Raw genomic sequence first — 18,661 nt, 5'->3', positions numbered from 1 at the left:
TTTTTTTTTTTTTTTTTTTTTTTTAAGTGTGTCAAAATACAGCTACGATACGGAAGAAAAGCTGAACATTCTGGAGGGACTTTTAAATGAATTTGTCGAAAGTAAGACATGCGCATTTGTGTGCACTCGAGTGAAAAATGTTAGTCCCCTGATGTGACATTATGTGATAGTAGCGTGACAGGAGGGCGAACGCAATACGTGTAGATATCCCAACTTACCTACCTGCACCTTTTCGCCACACATTTCCCATCCCCGTTCGTATAGACAGTAAAGGCGTCATATTCAACTCCCCCGAAGAAAAAAAAAAAGTGGAAAAACACAAGTTTAAAAAAATGTGTGATTTAATATTAGAGAAGGTAAAAAGAGTAGTGGAACTCAGCGCTATTAACAATTATCGCATAATTTTAAAATTTGGTAAAGGCGACAGAAAAAGTGTAGTGCTGGACAAGGTAAGAAATGATGATAGCATATCGGATGAGCTAAAAAGGGAGCTGTTAAAATATGAAGACGTGGAAAGTAAAGATGAAAATGTTTCCAGCCTGGTCAATTTTATATCCCCCATTTATGACAGATTTATACAAAAGCTAAATGCATTAATAAGAGAAGTTTCTACCGATTTGGGAAAAATAATATAGTCCACACGGGGGAAGGTCATATGTCGCTCCATGTTTTGCTGTACATATGAACATTTTACACATGTCTGCACCCCTTTAATCATTTTTTTTTTTTTTTTTTTTTTTTTTTTTTTTTTTTTTTTTTTTTTTTTTTTTTTTTTTTTTTTTTTTGTTTGTTTGGCAAATTTTGCCATACTTCCCTTCTGTACACCTCACCATTGATATATGTACACTTCCCATTTTTATGTCTATTCATACGTACTTTTGAAATTTATATGTACATGGGTTGGGACGATATGGGGAGCCAAGTCTGTCGATGGGGTCCACCCTACGCAGTTGGAAGAGGAACTCAGCAAGCAACTTGTGTAACCGTGCAAACGAGCTTGCCGCTAAAATAAAAAGGAATTAATTTTTTTGATAAAAGTACCACCCCTTCATATTGTGGTACATTTCTTCAATAGCCTTTTTTGAATTCCCCCCATCATCCCTTCGCAAACCTTGCAACATAAAGTGTGTGTAAAATTTTCACCTGGGTGACAATCTTAGAGGAGCCATGTATGGGGTAGGAAGTGAGACATCCCTTTTGGCGTCACTTATCCTAAATTATATATTCATTTATGGAAAAAAAATTCTGCCGCCTGTCCACTGGGATGTGGGCAAAACACACGGTTGTTACATAATAAGGCAATTTTGGAAGAACTCACAAACAAAAAAAAAACTGTGTAGAATTAAAAAATAGAAAACTCGAGGCCAACACGTTGTTCGGCAAAAATGTGCCCCTATATAAGTTGAAACACCAAGGACGGGGGGGGAAAAAAAGGTGTACGTACCATTGTATGCACACAAAGCTATTTAGCATGCAGTGGGAACACAGTTTCACACGAGGTGCATTTTCGCCATCTTGTAAGGTGTAAGTGTATAATGCGTATGGACCGTCACATCAGTGAGTACACAATTATATTTAGTGATTGCGCAAGAGAGCTATCTGTGCTATACAATACTTTTTTTTGTTGCCGTGGAGTCCGGGGAAAAGCCCTTTTTTGTTTTTAGTCGCTGCTAAATAGGGGAAATATGGCTTTTTTTTTTTGAGGGGGGGGCTGTTAGGTTAAAGGGCGAAGGGAAGGAAAAAAAAAAAAAAATAAACACCTTGTGTGCACTTAAGCATATCAGCACACGTACATACGTTACATACAAACATATGCGTTAAGTATAATGTCACATGTACTTGTACACTCTGTGCGTATTGCCTACTAGCATGTATGCCCGTGCCACCCTTTCCGTAGTTAGGCCGTTTTGTTTTTATCCCCCGAGTGGCTGTACATGTAATACATGCATACCTATTATGCGCATATAAATATACATATATATATTTATTTATATATTTATATATTATTATATACAGGGAGGCTTGTATATGCGCATTTATCCCCCCTCCGTAGCGAAGCACTCCTAAAAGGATCCTGGGTGGCAGTTGCTAGTGGTACTACGCCCCACATCCAAATAAAAAAGTATTCTGCGGCATGGAATGCCAAATGAGGTCCCTGTAGAAAACGTGCTTGCATTGTTATATTATTATGCATACCTAAGCTTTGGGGCAAAAGCGCACCGTTATAATAAACTGGGGACGTGCCTAAATATATGCACGTACTTTTCATACGTATGGAAATGTATACCCTATGTCATGCACGTATAACGTACCTACTCGTATGGAAGTAAATATGTACGTATGTATGTACCTGTACGTATGCTTATGTAGCATAGCGCGCACTTTGGTGAGGAATGCCCCCCTCCTGTACTACTTGCTAACGGCCTAATGTTGAAGAAATAAAGGATTCTTTATAATGTACGCCTAAAAGGCACGTGCGCAAATTTGTTTGTTCACTTTTTTGTAATTTGAAAAGTGATTCTTTCGCTCTACCTACCCCTTCTTCGTCGTTCCCCCTACTCTTCTTTTTCTTTTTCTTAACCTTTTTTTTTTTTTTTTTTTTTTTCCTTTTTTTTTTACATTTCCCCCGTTGGCTTTGCCCAATTGAGTAGTATAATGCAAATAAGTCACAGACGTTTGTTTCCTTTTAGTCCGAGCATACGTGTGCCCGCGTGGCCACGTGCACGATCGGTTCATTTACACGCCTCTGTGCTCTCTTATAGCACAACCTGTTCTTCGTACAATTGAATCATTATATCACAGACCCCCAGCTGCTTCCCCCCAGCACCACTATCCATTCGCATGCCCCGTACGTTCAATTGTAACTCCAGGGGAGCGTGTTTCGAACAAGACGTCTTAGATAATAGAATAGCAGAACAACACAGTTCTGTACGCCCCCCCCCCCCCCCCCTTTTTTTTTTTTTACACAAGAAGCATAAAGTAAGCCATGGATGAGGAGGGGGTGTCCAACAACGACAGTTCTAATGATGTACTAGATGAAGAAAATTGTGAGGAGGGAAGAGACTTTTCAGATATTTCATTTGGCCATCGGGAAGAGGAGGAGGGTGGCCTCCACGTAGGTAGCGTTGACGGCCATAGCGGCGATGGTGGTGATGACGGTGATGGTGGCCATGCCGGTCTGGACGTAGAAGACGTTGATGGACAAGGAGCGGACGCGCCGGGTCAAGAAAAAGATGCCGAGGGAGGTGGAAACCAAGAGGAGAAAGAAGAGGAGGAGGAAGAGGAAGAAGAGGAAGAAGAAGAGGAAGAAGAGGAAGAAGAAGAAGAAGAAGAAGAAGAAGAAGAAGACGATGATGAGGATGACGATGAGGACGACGACGACGATGATGATTATGATGACGATGAATATGACGAGGACGACTTCAATGAGGCCACAGTGTCCTGGATCGAATGGTTCTGTCAGCTGAAACAGAACATCTTCCTCGTTGAAGTGGATGAAGATTTCATAAGAGACGAGTTCAACCTGATAGGGCTCCAAACAAAGGTGCCTCATTTTAAAAAGTTATTAAAAATAATATTGGACGAAGACGATGACGATGATGACGACGATGAGGAGGAGGACGATTACGATGAAGAAGATGATGAAATAAATAGAGGCTCTGATGAGCTATATAAAAACAAAGACATATATGAGCAAAATGCTGCCTGCCTTTATGGTTTAATACACAGTCGTTTCATTTTAACTTCTAAAGGACTAGCGCTCATGAGGGAAAAATACAAGTCCAGCATCTATGGTACCTGCCCAAGTATATATTGTGATAATGCTAAGTTATTACCCACTGCCATTTCGGAAGTACCCAAATTTTTAAGCCCCCTTTTGTACTGCCCTCGTTGTTGCGAAACATTTTATCCACATAAAAATTCTTTAATTAATCAATTGGATGGCGCCTATTTTGGCACCAGCTTTGCTTCCTTCTTTGCGCTCTCCTTTAATATTCAGTCAGACAAGAAGAGGATTTATTACACACCTCAGATTTGCGGCTTTACCATTAATAGGGACATACGGGAGACGTTGTACTTGGACATGAACAAGGACAACAGCGAGTCGTCGGAGGAGTATTCGTAGTGGTTTCTCCAACTCTTCGCGTGTGTATGTGTATGTGTGTGTGAGGGGAGCAGTACCCCCTTCGGTGTTGCACGCACGCGCACAAAAGGGGGGAAGCGTCCCACGTGTGCAGAAAAAGGAAACGAACACCCCAACACAAATGATTCTATAAACGGCTCATCGAATTTTTTGAAGTAACTGAAAGGGAGGTCACCACCACCGTGTGGGTGTGTACCTGGTGTCCAGCAGTGTGACTCGTTTATACTGTTGAGATTTTATTGTACCTGTTGTGTGTGGCTCCGCCCACCCTTACCAGGATGAGTCACTCCATTTTGTATCCTTACTTGCCACTCAAGTTATATGCGAATGATGATGTACCCGTCTCAGCTCATGCCAACTTATTATTATATAAATGTGACAAATTTTTTTTAATTTATAAAAATGTTACAAGAATTACTTTTTTTTTTTTTTAATTTTTTTTTTTTTCATACATCCAAGCAAATGGGTGTCTTATAACTCAGCTATACAGTGGGGTATTTTTTTTTTTTTTTTTTTTTCCCCATTCCTTTTTAAGTGCTCCATTTATTAATGCAGACCTGTCCGCCGTTCACCTGTTCCCTTTTGTGGAATGCGTGCAGGCAGGGTTGTTTTACATTTCTGGTTTTTCTGCGCTCGCATGTGGAGGTGTTCACACACACGTCTTCACATATATTGTCAGCGGCGAAGCAACATTTTTTGTAATTCATCCGACCATGCTCTTCTGCCCCTACCCCTCCCCTTTTCCATGTGAAACCTTTTTCCGAGCAAAGTGAACAAAAAACACATTTGCAACTTTGAATGGGTTTTAAAAGTTCTATTGGATGTGTAGTGACTGGCCGCTCGGCCGTGCAAATGGGAAGGGTCTTTACCTGTTTTCCCCTCTAAAAAAAAAAAAAAAAAAAAAAGTGCCTTGCAGCGAAAAGGGAATTCCTTCTTGGAGCTAATCAACTTTGGTGTATGAGCCGGGGCTGATAAGTCACCACGCTGGCCCTACACATATGCGGCATCACCGAACAACATGGTGAATCCACCCCAAAGAAAAATTTTTTAAACGGGAAAAAAATAAAAAACATACACGAATGTACACATTTGCGCTGGCATGAAAGGGACACTGCTACAGCGAGGAACCACTTCTTAATGATGTGGTTTCCGTTGCTGTAGCGCTATGCCTCGCTATGCCCCGCTATCCCTCCCCTTTTTCCCAAGAGGCCTCGAAACAAAGCACCCATCAAACGGACAATCACTTCGCTGCGTCTACCTCCCGCTCCAACCTATTTCGCAGCTCCCTAATCCGAACCGTCAAGGTGTGATCGGGACCGAATGTTTCCTGAGCAACAGCGTAGGATCGAATTAAGCAGGTGATGGCAGAGTGAGTATCATTTAACCCTAAATAGGAAAAGGATAAATTATAATAGCATAAGGCTATCTGTTCATTTTTGTTCAGCTCGATAGGAGAAGAAATTAGAATCCTTATGCAATCCTCAAAATACCCAACAGAAGTTTCAAACTCTTTCTTGTGCTGGTACAAAGAACCCAAATTATTCAGTGTGTCAATGATTAAATAATTTTCATTCTTAATTATTAGCTTCTTATTAGCTAATGACAATTGTAAAAATTCTTCTGCCTTTTTTAAGTCCCCCATATCTTTGTGTACAACGCCTAAGTACGTTTGTATGTTTGCACACATGATGCTCAATTCTCCAAAAATTTTTTTATATATTTCGAAACTTTTTAAATAATGATTTTTCGAGTCATTTAGTAATAAATTTTTGTGTTCCATAATGGCTAGCTCTAAATAGTGCTTAGCAATGTCTTCCGAGCAGTATGTACAAGAGAGCAACTTTAACTTTAAACTTTCCTTCAATAATTCGATAAGCTTTTCTGTGTCTTCATTTTTCAGCTCGAATCCGGAGTTTATGTATGTATCTTTGGGTCCACTGTACCAAACTTTTTTCCCTTCATTTGTAAATTTCCTCGTAGTTGCACCGAGGAGCCCTTTGTGCGGGGACAGTCTACCCTTGGTCACCAGGCTTTGGAGAATTCTACAGGCGCTCATTTTGGCCCGCAGCGGATGCTCGTTTTTGGAGAAAAGGGGGACACTCACAGGTACTGCGTAGTGCTTACTGATTGCTGCTTATTGGTGGGTTCCCGTTCCGCGTGTGCAGAAATTCACCTGGACAATTTTCCCAAGCTGGTTTTAAGCGGCTCACTGGCACATTTTCCACGCGCAAATTTGGACGGTGGAGAATTCCCCCATTGGGATGGTCTATTCTGCCCTTTCTGAACCCACACCGGGTTTTCCTTTGTGTGTTTGGGTAGAATGACCACCTGCTTGCTCGTTTGGTAACCCCTCCCCCTATCCCCCAGTCTCTTCTGTCCCTCCTCCTACGCTCTTTTATTATATATTTTAAGCCACTTCAACGAAGCCTAATCGCTTTTTGCCTTTTGACAAAATTGAGGACCTCCCTTCCCATGCTTAAGGCAACAGGAATTCCCCCCCTCGTAGAATTGGCAAAATTTTCTGGTACATATTTTTGTGCTTGTGTTTCTCCGTGTAGGTGAATTTTTTTTTTTTTTTACTTCTTATTATTTTTTTATCTACCCGTGTGGATTCACCTTGGCCGCGGGTATTATGTGCACAGAGGAGATGGCGCAAAGATAAAAAAAAAAAAAAAAAAAACCGTTGCGTGTTGCTTCCCTTCTACGTTGTACATCGGCACACCCGTTGGGACGGTAGTCACGCATAACCGAATGGAGGAACACCTGCTCGTCATTCGCTTCTCTTGAAGTGTATGCCAAATGAGTGAACCAAATTAGAGGAACCAAACACGCTTGGTGCAAATGGCCTTAAAACGGATGTGAGAGAATCCCGTGAGGGGCGCCCCCATGTAGAGCATTCACCTGCCCTCATGGGGACTCCCCCGCTCGTCCACGTTTGGACATTTGGGCAGTGGATAACATGGGGCTACCTGCCCTGATCACCCGCAGACGACTGGTCACGCAAATCGCCAAACAGAAGAGTGTATCAAACCAGCTCTTAATCAAATTGTACCTGTACAACGTGCCGAAGATAAGTATCGACTTGTACTACGACATCGTTTCTGCGCTGAAACGGGATGGGCCTAGGGTTCAGGAAGAGACTCGTATTTTTAATGTGCCCCATTTCTCGGACGAAAATTTGATTTTGTATAAATATTTCCAGTATGTACATTCAGGATGTGATAAAGAAAAGTTACTAAAATTAATGCTCCTTCTGTATAACAAAAAGTTACGAGAATACAACGATAAGAAAATTTATTTTTACAATTCGTGTGTGCATGTGCACAATTTTGTCTTCGAACATTTTTTTTATTACCTTTCCAATTTGTCCTACTTGAGGAGAGCAGATGGAAGGAGCGTCCATAGCAAGTACACACTGCACACAGATTTCTTCCTATACGCATTGGACTTTTATTTGTTTCATTTGACAAAAAATTGCAAATTTCTGAGCATTGAACAGTTGAATGTGCTTTCAAATATTTACTCAAATGTGAGCATCTCCCCAGATGGACACTCCGGCGAAGGAAACTCCCGGATGGGAGGAGAATGTATACAGAGGGAAACTGGGGCGAAGAAGGACTCGTCCGTAGCGTCCGCCAACATAGTTGAAACGAACGCAAACAACAAGATATGTCTGCTGTTTATTCAGATATCCAGGGGCATCATCGCCCAAACGCAGTCCTACATCTTGAGAAAACGCACCGCTTCGCGAGAAGAGGTCACCACCCCCATAAAACTAACCCAAACAAATGTCAACACGTGTAAGACAATTTTAAATCAACTCTTAAACAAAAGCGTATCAGAACAACATCGAGAATATATCATTTTAAAAAAAAAGTACAAAAACAAATTGCTAAATGTGAACACTTTAAAAAATTACCTGAACGCTATTAAATACCTGAATATTATTAACATAAAAAAATATGTATACATGATCCTTTACCTATATTTTAATTCATTCGTATTTAATAAGTCGGTCTACTTTTCCTCTCTCATCTTTTACCTTTTACAAAAATATAATTTACACCACACGTACCTGTTTAACATACTGTTTATCAAGTTTAACTTATTTTTTTTGAATTACAAAACTTTGAATGAGTACAACAAAGGGGTGTTGCTTGATGCAGTTGGGAGATATATTGACTCCCTTTTGACATTTCGAATTAAGCAAAGTGGTCATGGCAAACTCAAAGCAACAGAGACAAATATAAGTCCCAGAGAGGACCACCCGGACGAACTTTTCTCCAAGATATATCACAACGAATTTGTAGAAAATGTACACATTTATAAAAAACTCCACGAGGAGGAGTACAAATGCGGAAGAAATTACCCCAAACATTTTACATACTTTGAAAATGCCTTATTCAACTTGTTTAAATATTTGTATCACAATGTCATATTCGTGGAAGGCGGAAAATTGACAGGAGGGACAAACTTCGGGGAGGAAGAAAGTGTTACACGTATGCGCAAAATTTTTGTGGACAAAAAATATAACAAATTTTGCCTGACCTGGTCAGAACATTTTTTGTCAAATGTTGTGTTGCTGTCCAATTATGTGCAGAACTGCCTCCCCATTCTTTTTTCCTTCATGCAAAGAATTGTCATGGTTGGGGTGAAATACACCAGACAGGGGACGAAGCGAGTCGGGACTTTCACTTTACATAAGAGAAACATACTCATTCCTTGTAACGAAGGGGAGAAAAGCGCCCAAGCACCATGTTCACGGTATGCACACCTGTGTAGGAATAATCCCCATGTGAAAAAAAAAGTAGCATTAAACCCATTTTCGTCCCTTTTGACGCACATATACGGCACATTTAAACAGGTAGTTGTTAACTGCAGCCCAAATGATGAAGAGAAAATTACGAAGAAACCCCCCAAATGGGAAGAAGAATCGATTATGTTTAAGAACATAAAAAAAAATAGCAATAACAAAATGCGTACGAGTCTCACACATTACTACGTTAGCAGCAGTTTTAAAAAAATCAGTGACGGGAACTTGATTAATGAGAAAAACATTTTGACCTTCTACTGCGACATATATTTTAATAACAACATTGTGGAGGTTGACGGGCCCAAGCATTTTCTTATATACTACAATGTTCAGAATAATGGTGACGAGGGCAGCCAGGACAAGCAGTTTGGTCAGGGAAGCCAAGACAGGCAGTTTGGCTCGAATTGTGAGCTCCCCTTCATCGCCAAGCATAGGGACATATTCGACTTCAATTTTGTGTTTCCTTTCTTTTTCAACAACGCAAACGTGATGCATTTGAAGGATCACCAAAGTGGACACTTCTACTTTTATAATGACAAGAGCTTGAAGAAAAACTTTTTTTTGTACATCAACGGTTATTTTGTAAAGCACATAAACTGCTACGATCGGGACATCATGAGCTTCAAATATTTGCACGATGTGTTGTTCAGGCGAAGGAGCGACTTCCACGTCGCGCGGTGTGGAGCATATCATTAGGCCCAGTGTGGAAAATGAATACCTGCTGTTCTCGCGTATTGGATTGCCAATTGTGTGGGGGGCTACCCGATTAATGACCACACCTATAATTTGCTACTTGCTGGTTGCCACCACTCCACAGCATCTCGGAAACAGTTCCCCCATTAAAGCATGATTAAAAAGTCTTTTATTATGTTGACTGTTTTATTATTTTTTCCCCATTTTTCATGTTAAATCTGTGCCATCGCGTGAAATGAGGTGCGCACGGGAGAGGGACCCCGGCTGGCTGCAGATCGGCGTCCACACATACCCACATTGACGTGTACATCTTAAATGTAAAAGCATGTACAAGCATGTACAAGCATGTATAAACATGTATAAACATGTACAAACATGTACACACGTGGACTTGCGGAGCATTTCAAAATGAAGCCCCGTTCAAAATTGCACAAAAACGAAGGGGGAACCACTCGATGCCCAACCGGGTGAGGCAACAACCCAACGAATTAAACGGAATACACACATATTATGTAAAAGCAATGAGATGCGTGTAATTGGCCTACATTATGCACACACCGCGATACTCGTAATACGTAGTCGCGCTTCCCCCACCTGGATTTGTTTTCCTTCCCCGCCGCGTTACTTTTAGCTATCCTTTCACGAGGGACCGCAAAACGTACTTCAATATGCCTCCATTCTTAAAATACTTGACCTCGATCTCCGTGTCAATTCTGCACAGAACATCAAAGGAGATGGTCTTGCCATGCTGGGTCATCTGGACCTGTATGTGTTGCTGGGGACGCAGGTCTCCTTCATTTAGCACAATGGAGAAGGTCTCTGAGCCATCCATATTGTAATGAGCAGCACTTTCATTGTTCAAAAATTGCAACGGAAGGACGCTCATACCAATAAGGTTACTTCTGTGGATACGCTCAAAGGATTCGGCCAGGATAGCTTTGACTCCGAGGAGGTAAGAACCTTTGGCTGCCCAATCTCTAGAGCTACCACATCCATATTCCTTCCCAGCAACGACAATAACGTCCACATTGTCTTGTTTATATTTCATGGCGGCTTCGTACACGGACATGATTTTCTTAGAAGGGATGTGTAAGGTATTGGGTCCTTTATCAGGGCACAATTTGTTTATCAATCTGATGTTGGCAAAGGTCCCTCTTACCATGACTTGGTCATTGCCTCTCCTAGCTCCATACGTATTCATATCTTCATCCTTTACATTTTTGGACTTTAAGAATTTATAAGCTTCGGAACTTTTGTGAATCATACCAGCAGGAGAAATATGATCTGTGGTGATACTGTCCCCCAGGAATAGCAACATATGTGCATTGTTAATGTTGTGTATTTTTTCAGGATCCAATTTCATATCATTAAAAAAAGGAGGCTTATGTATGTATGTTGAATAGACATCCCATTCGTATAATTTGTCTTCCTTTATTTTTATATCATTCCAGTACTTGTTAACGTATTTTATATTTTTATAAATATCTGTGTACATGTGTGCTTTGAGGTACTGCTCTTCATAGGCATTGATTTCTTCCTTTTTTGGAATTAAATCCAGAGCCTTAATTTTCTGTCCCCCTTTTCCAGTGAATGTATAAGAAGCAACATCTACATTGACATTTCCAATCAGACTTAGCAGTACGACTAACACTGGGGAAGCAAGATAATTTGCCTTTACCAATGGATGTATACGTCCTTCAAAATTTCTATTCCCTGATAAAACTGAAGAACAAATCAAATCATTTTCATTAATAACATCTTCCACTTCCTTGTCCAGGTGTCCACTATTCCCTATACAAGTCATGCATCCAAAACCAACATTATAGAAACCTAATTTTTCTAAATAATGTAAAAGTCCTCCTGCTTCTAAATATTTCTGTACTGTTTTGGAACCTGGAGAAAGAGAACTTTTAATATATGGGATGGGTTCTATTCCGTGTTCTATAGCTTTCTTCGCTAACAACCCAGCTGCTATCATGGAGGAAGAGTTACTTGTGTTGGTGCAAGATGTGATGGCAGCTAACACTACACTACCATGTGTAAGAGTATACTTCTTTTCATCCTTATAAGAAAACGAAATTACTTTTTCCCTATCCTTCTGTGGTATATTATACCCTTTGAAGCCCACTGGGGATTCCAAACAGGAGCTAAAATCTTTGTGCAAATTGGATAGCAATACATTGTCATGTGGTCTCTTAGGTCCAGACACGGACAAACTCAACTTTGATAAATCTAATGTGTACACATCGGTGTATTCTATATGATCCATATAATTATTAAATAAAGAATTTTTAAGTAGGTACTCCCTGATCAGATTTACCTTTTCCTTATCTCGACCAGTTTGTAACAAATATTCCAAGGTAGTATCATCGACTCCAAAAAAACCCACAGTCGCCCCATACTCCGGGGCCATATTTGCAATAGTTGCTCTATCCCCTAACTTTAAATCTTTTAAACTTGGCCCAAAAAATTCTACATATTTATTTACAACTCCAACTTCCTTTCTTAAAAAGGACGTAATGTACAGAACAATATCTGTACTTAGCAAATGGTCAGATAATTTCCCAACCACATTTATCCCTACTACCTCTGGCAACGTCATGGATATTGGCAAACCTAACATGGTTGCTTCTGCTTCTATTCCTCCTACTCCCCAACCTAAAATACCTAACCCGTTTATCATGGTGGTGTGAGAATCTGTCCCAACTAAACTATCGGGATAAAGAACTCCATTGTTGTTAAAAACACAGTGCGCTAAATATTCTAAATTTATCTGGTGCACTATTCCGGAACCGGGTGGCAATATTAACATATTTTTAAATGAGTGCATTCCCCACTTTAAGAATCTAAATCGCTCCAAATTTCTTTCAAATTCTTTTTTCTCATTTAATTCTCTTGCTTCAGGACTCCTGCTGTGATCCACTTGGACAGAGTGGTCAATAACTAAATCGACTGGAATAAGCGGATTGATTTTATTTGCATCTCCGCCTAGCGCTGCGGCCGTGTCTCTCATGGTCGCCAAATCCACTATACAAGGGACTCCAGTCAGATCCTGCAAAAGTACTCTGGCAGGCATAAATGGAACCTCCTTTTTCTTCCGGCAGTTATCCTTCCATGACAAAATCGTTTCCACATTATCTTCGGTAACCTTCAAATTATCACAATTGCGCACAGCGGATTCGAGGAGAATTCGAATGGAGTAGGGCAAGCTTTTTATCCTGCTGTCGTTCAGCTCATTCAGGTCATAGTAACTTAGGTCCCCCTGGCCCAGCTTCTTCCTCACCTTCTCGAACGGGTTACTCTTGCTGCAGTAGGTCCGCACACAGCTGCCCAGGTTCACGTTCAGATTCTTCATCTCGGACGGCAGTAAAGGGGTAAAGCGGTTAAGCGGCGAAGAGGCAAAGCGATGAAGCGGCCAAGGGACGACGCGGAAACACGTCCGAGTGGTGGTATTGGGAACTGCTGAACGGTCTCGTTCCTCCCCCGGGGTACCCGCTACTAATGCTTCTCGCGCGTTCCTTTCAACGGATGGCTCGCCGCGCACCTTCGAACTTTACAAAAAGAGATACGTTAGCTCGAGATTTCCCCCTTCTCTGTTACACAATTATGTGTGCTACTGTAGTGTTACTTCAAATTTGTTACTCCTCTTTTTGGTGTGTGCGTGTGTACGTTTGTTCATTCCAGCGCATTGGGAGCATTTTTTTTTTTTAAAAACGAGTGGGGCAGCGGCACTTAGTGGGAACGAACAAAATTGGGCAAAAAAAAATAAACTGGGCTAATTCCCCTTAGGTGCGCTGAGTCGCGTACACGTAAACGTTACACTGGAGAACATGAGGGAGGGTTCCTCAAGGTGCAGTACTTTACACCCTTGTGCAGGAAAAAAAGAAAAAGCCCTTTTATCAGCTTCTCCGAAAATTTTAAAATGCTTCTTCCCGTTTAGCTCATCGCAAGAAATGGCTGTGTGTATCCTTTGGGATTACTGCGCAGAAATTGGCAACGCCAAAAATTGAGGTGAGATTGGCCAAGTTGGTGGGAATCGCGGAAACGAGATGAACGCGGGAAAGCAAAAGTGAATTAAATGTGGTCACCCCTTTGTACACTTACATGCTTGTGTATGCATTTACACGCTTGTGTATGCATTTACACGCTTGTGTATGCATTTACACGCTTGTGTATGCATTTACACGCTTGTGTTTGACAAAATGCGGATCAAAATGCGGATCAAAATGCGACGTGGGATGCATTGCGTGTGTCACCCTTTATGAAGTTCTTTTCATTTTTTTTTTTTTTTTGTTTTCATATGATCCACTATCGTTGGGAGGGGTGAAAACAAACGCAAAAAAGAAAAAAAAAAACTTACGGCCTTTCTTTAAGGGTCAACTTTGTCCCATTTTAAGGGCACGGACAATAATTATGTCATTTCGTTCATTCTGTTGTTTTGCTTTCGAAGGGGCGCATTAAGGTGTAATTTTCGCCTGAGGCATTTTGTCTGCCCAATGAAGCAGCACACACACACACACACACACGGGCAATACATATATACATACGCACATGTCCACATGTTAATATTTGGCCCACTTTTCTGACCCCAGCAAAGGGGCAACAAAGCCTAAGCAGCCGCTGCTTTAATCAGCAAAAATGCCTGCCCGCCTTAAACGGCTGTACGAATAAGCAACATTGCAAATTGACAACGTTGTGTTTACTTTTTCGCGCCACAAGGTAGGGAAAAAAAAAAAAAAAAAAAAATCCGCCATTTCGGTAAATGTACCACATGATGTTCATATGGGCGTAATGTAAAGCTTAACATAATAGAGGAAAGATGGCGCCACATTTTTCATCCCACAGAAGATGTTTCAATTGTTATTTACCCGTTTGTGAAAAACATTAAAGAGAGTAAGGCGACATTGAACACTGAAGTTGAACTGGTGATCATACTTAACATTTATATGTTCCCATTTTAATGTGAATATTCCCTTGGGTTAAAAATAAAATGTACCTTTTCGTTTATTCGTCCACTTTCACTGCGCCGGGCATGGACCAATAGGGATGGCCGAAAACAAATAAAAATGTGTACCCTTTTATATCGTTTTGCCTACCAAAAGGAACTGTGCTGGGAAAAGATAAAAGAGAGGAACAAGTGGGCTTACATGGGAAGACGGCCCATCCCCATTTCGTAACTATGCAAGACATTTTTACGTATCATGTTGAATATGTTCCCTCTAATGATTTTCCCCAAACGACATTTTTTTTTATCCAACCCTGTGGAGCTACACGTACGAACACTGTTCCAAAATAGCAGCGCGTAAATTTACAAGTGGGTAACCGCGGATGTAACGTTATGCCTAGCCCGTGTGCAGAGGTAATTGTTTATCCTACCGCGTATGTTCCATGCGTCAAACCTGTGCAAGGCGAATAACAAGGGGGATTTCCAAAGCGGCACCTTACCTGTCTCCATAAATATTAACATTATCGGTATAGTTATACGTAAGGCTCTTTCCACCCCTTCGAACAAACTCTCATCGCTTGGGGGACCTATGATTTATTCTCCCCGTATATACGCAAACACATGGACGGAGTAAAAAAAATGGAAACGCGTAATGGCAAGGGTTAATAATCGCTTCTACGTTTCCCCCCTTTTGATGACCCTCATTAGGCATAACGTACGAACGTATAACTTTTTTAAACACTTAAAAGATTAAGCAAACAAGTGGTAATTAAACACACGGGATACGTTTGCATCATTCTATTTTTAACTTTTACCATTTTAACTTATAATTTTTTTTTTATCATCATTCTGCGTTTGCGTTCCTCCATTCCGGTGTGCAAAATTAAAAGGGAACTATTATATAGAAATGCATTTCCCATGTGGCCATATAATAGCATGTTGCTCAAGGGGGTGTCGCATCTACTGCATAAAAATATTTTACCCTCGCTTGCGCAAGCCAGCACCATTTCAATGCCGCGATTTTTTTTATTTTCCTTTACCCATATAAAGACTTTCCCATGTGCTGAATAGGAATTTTCTTTTCAACTGTAGGAGGCAACTTTTTTCTCTTTTTTTAAATGCCTCCAAATTATTACATACAAGAACGGGAACATTAAACAAAACAAAAGCGTATCCATTTTATATTGTTATGCCTATTTGTGTGATATGGCCCCTTTTTTTTTCCCTTATTGGTAGGCTGCAAAGTGTTACGAAAAGGGGGGTAATATAGGAGCGAAAAACAAAAATATATAAAAATAAAATACAAAACTTCACCATTGCACTTGGGCGGAAACGCACATAATTATTTTATATGCTCCGGGGTACTTTTTTTAAAAGCGGGACCTATTTGTTATTGCGCAGATAAGAAAAAAAAAAAACGTCACATTTTTGGAACCTCCCTTTCATTTTTCGCCCTTGCTTAAATATTTCGACATAGCAGTATGATGGTAGATATGCGGCTTGGCTTTATCACGTATATTATTAAATATATATACATGAGAGGGCACCACTCCGCTGAACACGCATAAAAGAAATATACGCTTAACGGCACAGTGCAAAATTGTGTTCATATGGTACAGGGCAAAACGCGCCGCCTGCAGTAAACCACCCCCTTTTCCAATACCTGCAATGGCTTGCAAAGTGAACCGCGCCAACAAGTTGCCCCCAGGCAGTTGTTGCCCCGCACGTAAAACTCACAAAGGCAAAAAAAAAAAAACTGTGGACATAAGCGTGCGTAAAAAATTCCCATGTATTAAAATATAACCCTACATATTACGCGCGAAGGAACGGTATCCCCTATGTATGCAATAAAATTGCCATGTGGGCCCAGCGCGGTTTAGGCTTGGGCTTTTCCCATGTGTATATGGATCGATCCACGCGTGCATGACAGGTTATAACTTTTGCCGTCGTATCTTCCTAAAGCCAGGGGCATGCCCCGCCCCCGGGAGGATAAATTATGCTAAATGGGATATTATCCCCATATATATTTTTCACCCCACTGGCACAATTTCTGCAAAAAAAAAAAAACATTCACGTTTGTGGCATACTCTCTCTGCTGCTTTCCTCTTTTGCTAGCTTGTTTTTCACTGAGCTTCTTGATTTGGCAAAACGACGAAAAAAATTTAAAATATATGTAAATTTAACCTATCCTGTAAAAATATATATTTAAAAAAAAAAAAAAAAAATTATTAACAAGTCATCCCATGTTGTTTACGCATAAAAACAAAAAAAAAAGAACTTATTGTATTTTTTCCCATTTAGAAGAGAAAGTGAGAGGAAAAGCCCATTTTCTTTTTTTCCTTTTTTTTATTAAAGCCTTCTTGACAATTTTATATCTTAAGGAGAATATATAAAAAGGTAGGTACGGCTTTACGCTCATTCTGCAGAGTTGTTTGAATGCATAAGCGGAAAGGGAGAAGAAAAACGCGTGTGATATTTTTGTTTGTTTTCCCCCGTGTTTTTAGTAGCCCGAATTTTGGCGCTCGCGCGAGTAGCAACGAAACGGCATAAGAGTTCTTCATTTCCCGTTCACCGCGATCGCGAACACAGCGTGTTACCCAATCACCGCTTGACACTTGTACCCCCTACACTTTTTTCTTACAGCAGCGAAAATGAAGCTGAACATCTCGAACCCACTGAACAATGTTCAGAAGAGCATAGAAATCGACGATGAGAAGAAGCTACTTCCCTTCATGGAAAAGCGCATAGGGAACGTCGTCCCCGGGGATTCCATAGGCGAAGAATTCTTAGGATACGTGTTTAGGATAACCGGAGGAAATGACAAGCAGGGATTTCCAATGATGCAGGGAGTGCTCACCAACAACCGTGTGAGGTTGTTATTTAAAAAGGGCATGAAATGTTATAGGCCAAGAAAAAAGGGAGAAAAAAGACGAAAATCGGTAAGAGGATGTATAGTGGGCCAAGATTTGTCCGCACTAAACCTAACCCTAGTTAAGAAAGGCACAAATGAAATCCCAGGATTGACCGACAAAGCAGTGGGAAAAAAATTAGGACCAAAAAGAGCCTCGAAAATTAGAAAGCTTTTCAACTTGGATAAAACAGATGATGTTAGAAAGTATGTTATTGGAAGAGCCATTTCTAAAAATGGAAAAAACAGATTCATCAAGCCAAAGATACAAAGACTTGTTACAGAAAAAAGGCTTCTACGTAAAAGATCACTCATAGCAAAGAAGGAGAAACGCAGATTAGAAAAGAAAAAAGTAATTAAAGAATATAAAAAGCTCTTGAACAAGTACAGAAATGATTTGCTGAACAACACGGATGATACTGCAGGAAAAAAGAAAAAAGTTAAAAAGTCCATTTCGAAAGATTCCCAGAAAAAAGACGCAAAGAAAAAAGATAAAAAAATTTTGAAGGGGGACAAAGTAGAGGCAGGCAAAAAGGACATTAAAAAGGGCACTGGCAAAAAGGAGGTAGCCAAGAAAGACGCAGGAAAGAAATTGGCATCGGGATCCGCAGCCACCGGCAAAGTAAAGGATGAGAAGCAGTCCAAGCAGGACAGCAAAGTGGTGAAGGTCGACAAGAAGGCCCCCGCGAAACCTCAGAAGGAGGACGTCAAGGGTGGCAAGAAGAAAAAGTGAAAAATGTAACCACGTATGTGTGCATGTAGCTGTGCCCGCGGCAGGAGGGGGATAACCTACTAAGAGAAGGAATCGCGGAATAGGGGACCAACTTTTAGAGCAAACTGGATCAGATAAAGTGCGAGCTGAAGGAGTAGGAGTGATAAGAGTGGTGCCATGCCATCCCACCCCCAGATAACACCCGCAAACGAAGCACCCACACTCGATGGCGCGAAATTGTTGAAAAAAGACCATTTCCTGCGAAGCTCAGTAATGTATACGTGGACCAACCCCTCACGATCCCCTTCTGCGGCTCCTTTACGTCTGCGTCCCTTAGGAACAAGCGCCGCGATGTAAAAAAAAAAAAAAAAAAGCTGAATGGGCAAACGGGCAAATCACACATAATGTTGCGCTTGCATAAATGCGTACGCTATGTCTGCACACAC

General features: G+C 40.8%; 6 protein-coding genes across 6 annotated transcripts in view; 4 read left to right on the top strand and 2 right to left on the bottom strand.

Annotated features, from left to right (window-relative positions):
• AK88_05121 (uncharacterized protein) overlaps positions 1-635 on the top strand; it is a gene marked incomplete at both ends in the record, with an annotated part of 3,598 nt that extends 2,963 nt beyond the window's left edge. Inside the window, 2 exons of the mRNA XM_012482723.1 lie at positions 28-101; positions 265-635. Coding sequence (XP_012338146.1) covers positions 28-101; positions 265-635 — 445 coding nt within the window. The remainder of the gene's footprint in view (positions 1-27; positions 102-264) is intronic.
• A 2,351-nt stretch (positions 636-2,986) lies between these two features.
• AK88_05120 (uncharacterized protein) lies at positions 2,987-4,126 on the top strand (the record flags this gene model as incomplete). The annotated part of the gene is made up of 1 exon (XM_012482722.1): positions 2,987-4,126. One exon carries the CDS (start codon positions 2,987-2,989, stop codon positions 4,124-4,126), a length of 1,140 nt encoding a protein of 379 aa, XP_012338145.1.
• A 1,258-nt stretch (positions 4,127-5,384) lies between these two features.
• AK88_05119 (uncharacterized protein) lies at positions 5,385-6,200 on the bottom strand (the record flags this gene model as incomplete). The annotated part of the gene is made up of 1 exon (XM_012482721.1): positions 5,385-6,200. One exon carries the CDS (start codon positions 6,198-6,200, stop codon positions 5,385-5,387), a length of 816 nt encoding a protein of 271 aa, XP_012338144.1.
• A 903-nt stretch (positions 6,201-7,103) lies between these two features.
• On the top strand, positions 7,104-9,653 carry AK88_05118 (uncharacterized protein; the record flags this gene model as incomplete). The annotated part of the gene is made up of 1 exon (XM_012482720.1): positions 7,104-9,653. One exon carries the CDS (start codon positions 7,104-7,106, stop codon positions 9,651-9,653), a length of 2,550 nt encoding a protein of 849 aa, XP_012338143.1.
• Positions 9,654-10,281: 628 nt separating this feature from the next.
• AK88_05117 (aconitate hydratase 1) lies at positions 10,282-13,005 on the bottom strand (the record flags this gene model as incomplete). The annotated part of the gene is made up of 1 exon (XM_012482719.1): positions 10,282-13,005. The coding sequence occupies one exon, from the start codon at positions 13,003-13,005 to the stop codon at positions 10,282-10,284; it is 2,724 nt and encodes a 907-aa protein (XP_012338142.1).
• A 4,241-nt stretch (positions 13,006-17,246) lies between these two features.
• On the top strand, positions 17,247-18,236 carry AK88_05116 (uncharacterized protein; the record flags this gene model as incomplete). Its single annotated transcript, XM_012482718.1, has 1 exon — positions 17,247-18,236. The coding sequence occupies one exon, from the start codon at positions 17,247-17,249 to the stop codon at positions 18,234-18,236; it is 990 nt and encodes a 329-aa protein (XP_012338141.1).
• Between the last annotated feature and the right edge of the window lie 425 nt (positions 18,237-18,661).

The sequence above is a fragment of the Plasmodium fragile genome (assembly GCF_000956335.1).
Source record: "Plasmodium fragile strain nilgiri unplaced genomic scaffold supercont1.95, whole genome shotgun sequence".
Taxonomy (NCBI): Eukaryota; Apicomplexa; class Aconoidasida; order Haemosporida; family Plasmodiidae; genus Plasmodium; species Plasmodium fragile.
The sequence above is the reverse complement of the archived record's forward strand: the minus strand, read 5'-3'. Positions and strand labels throughout refer to the sequence as shown.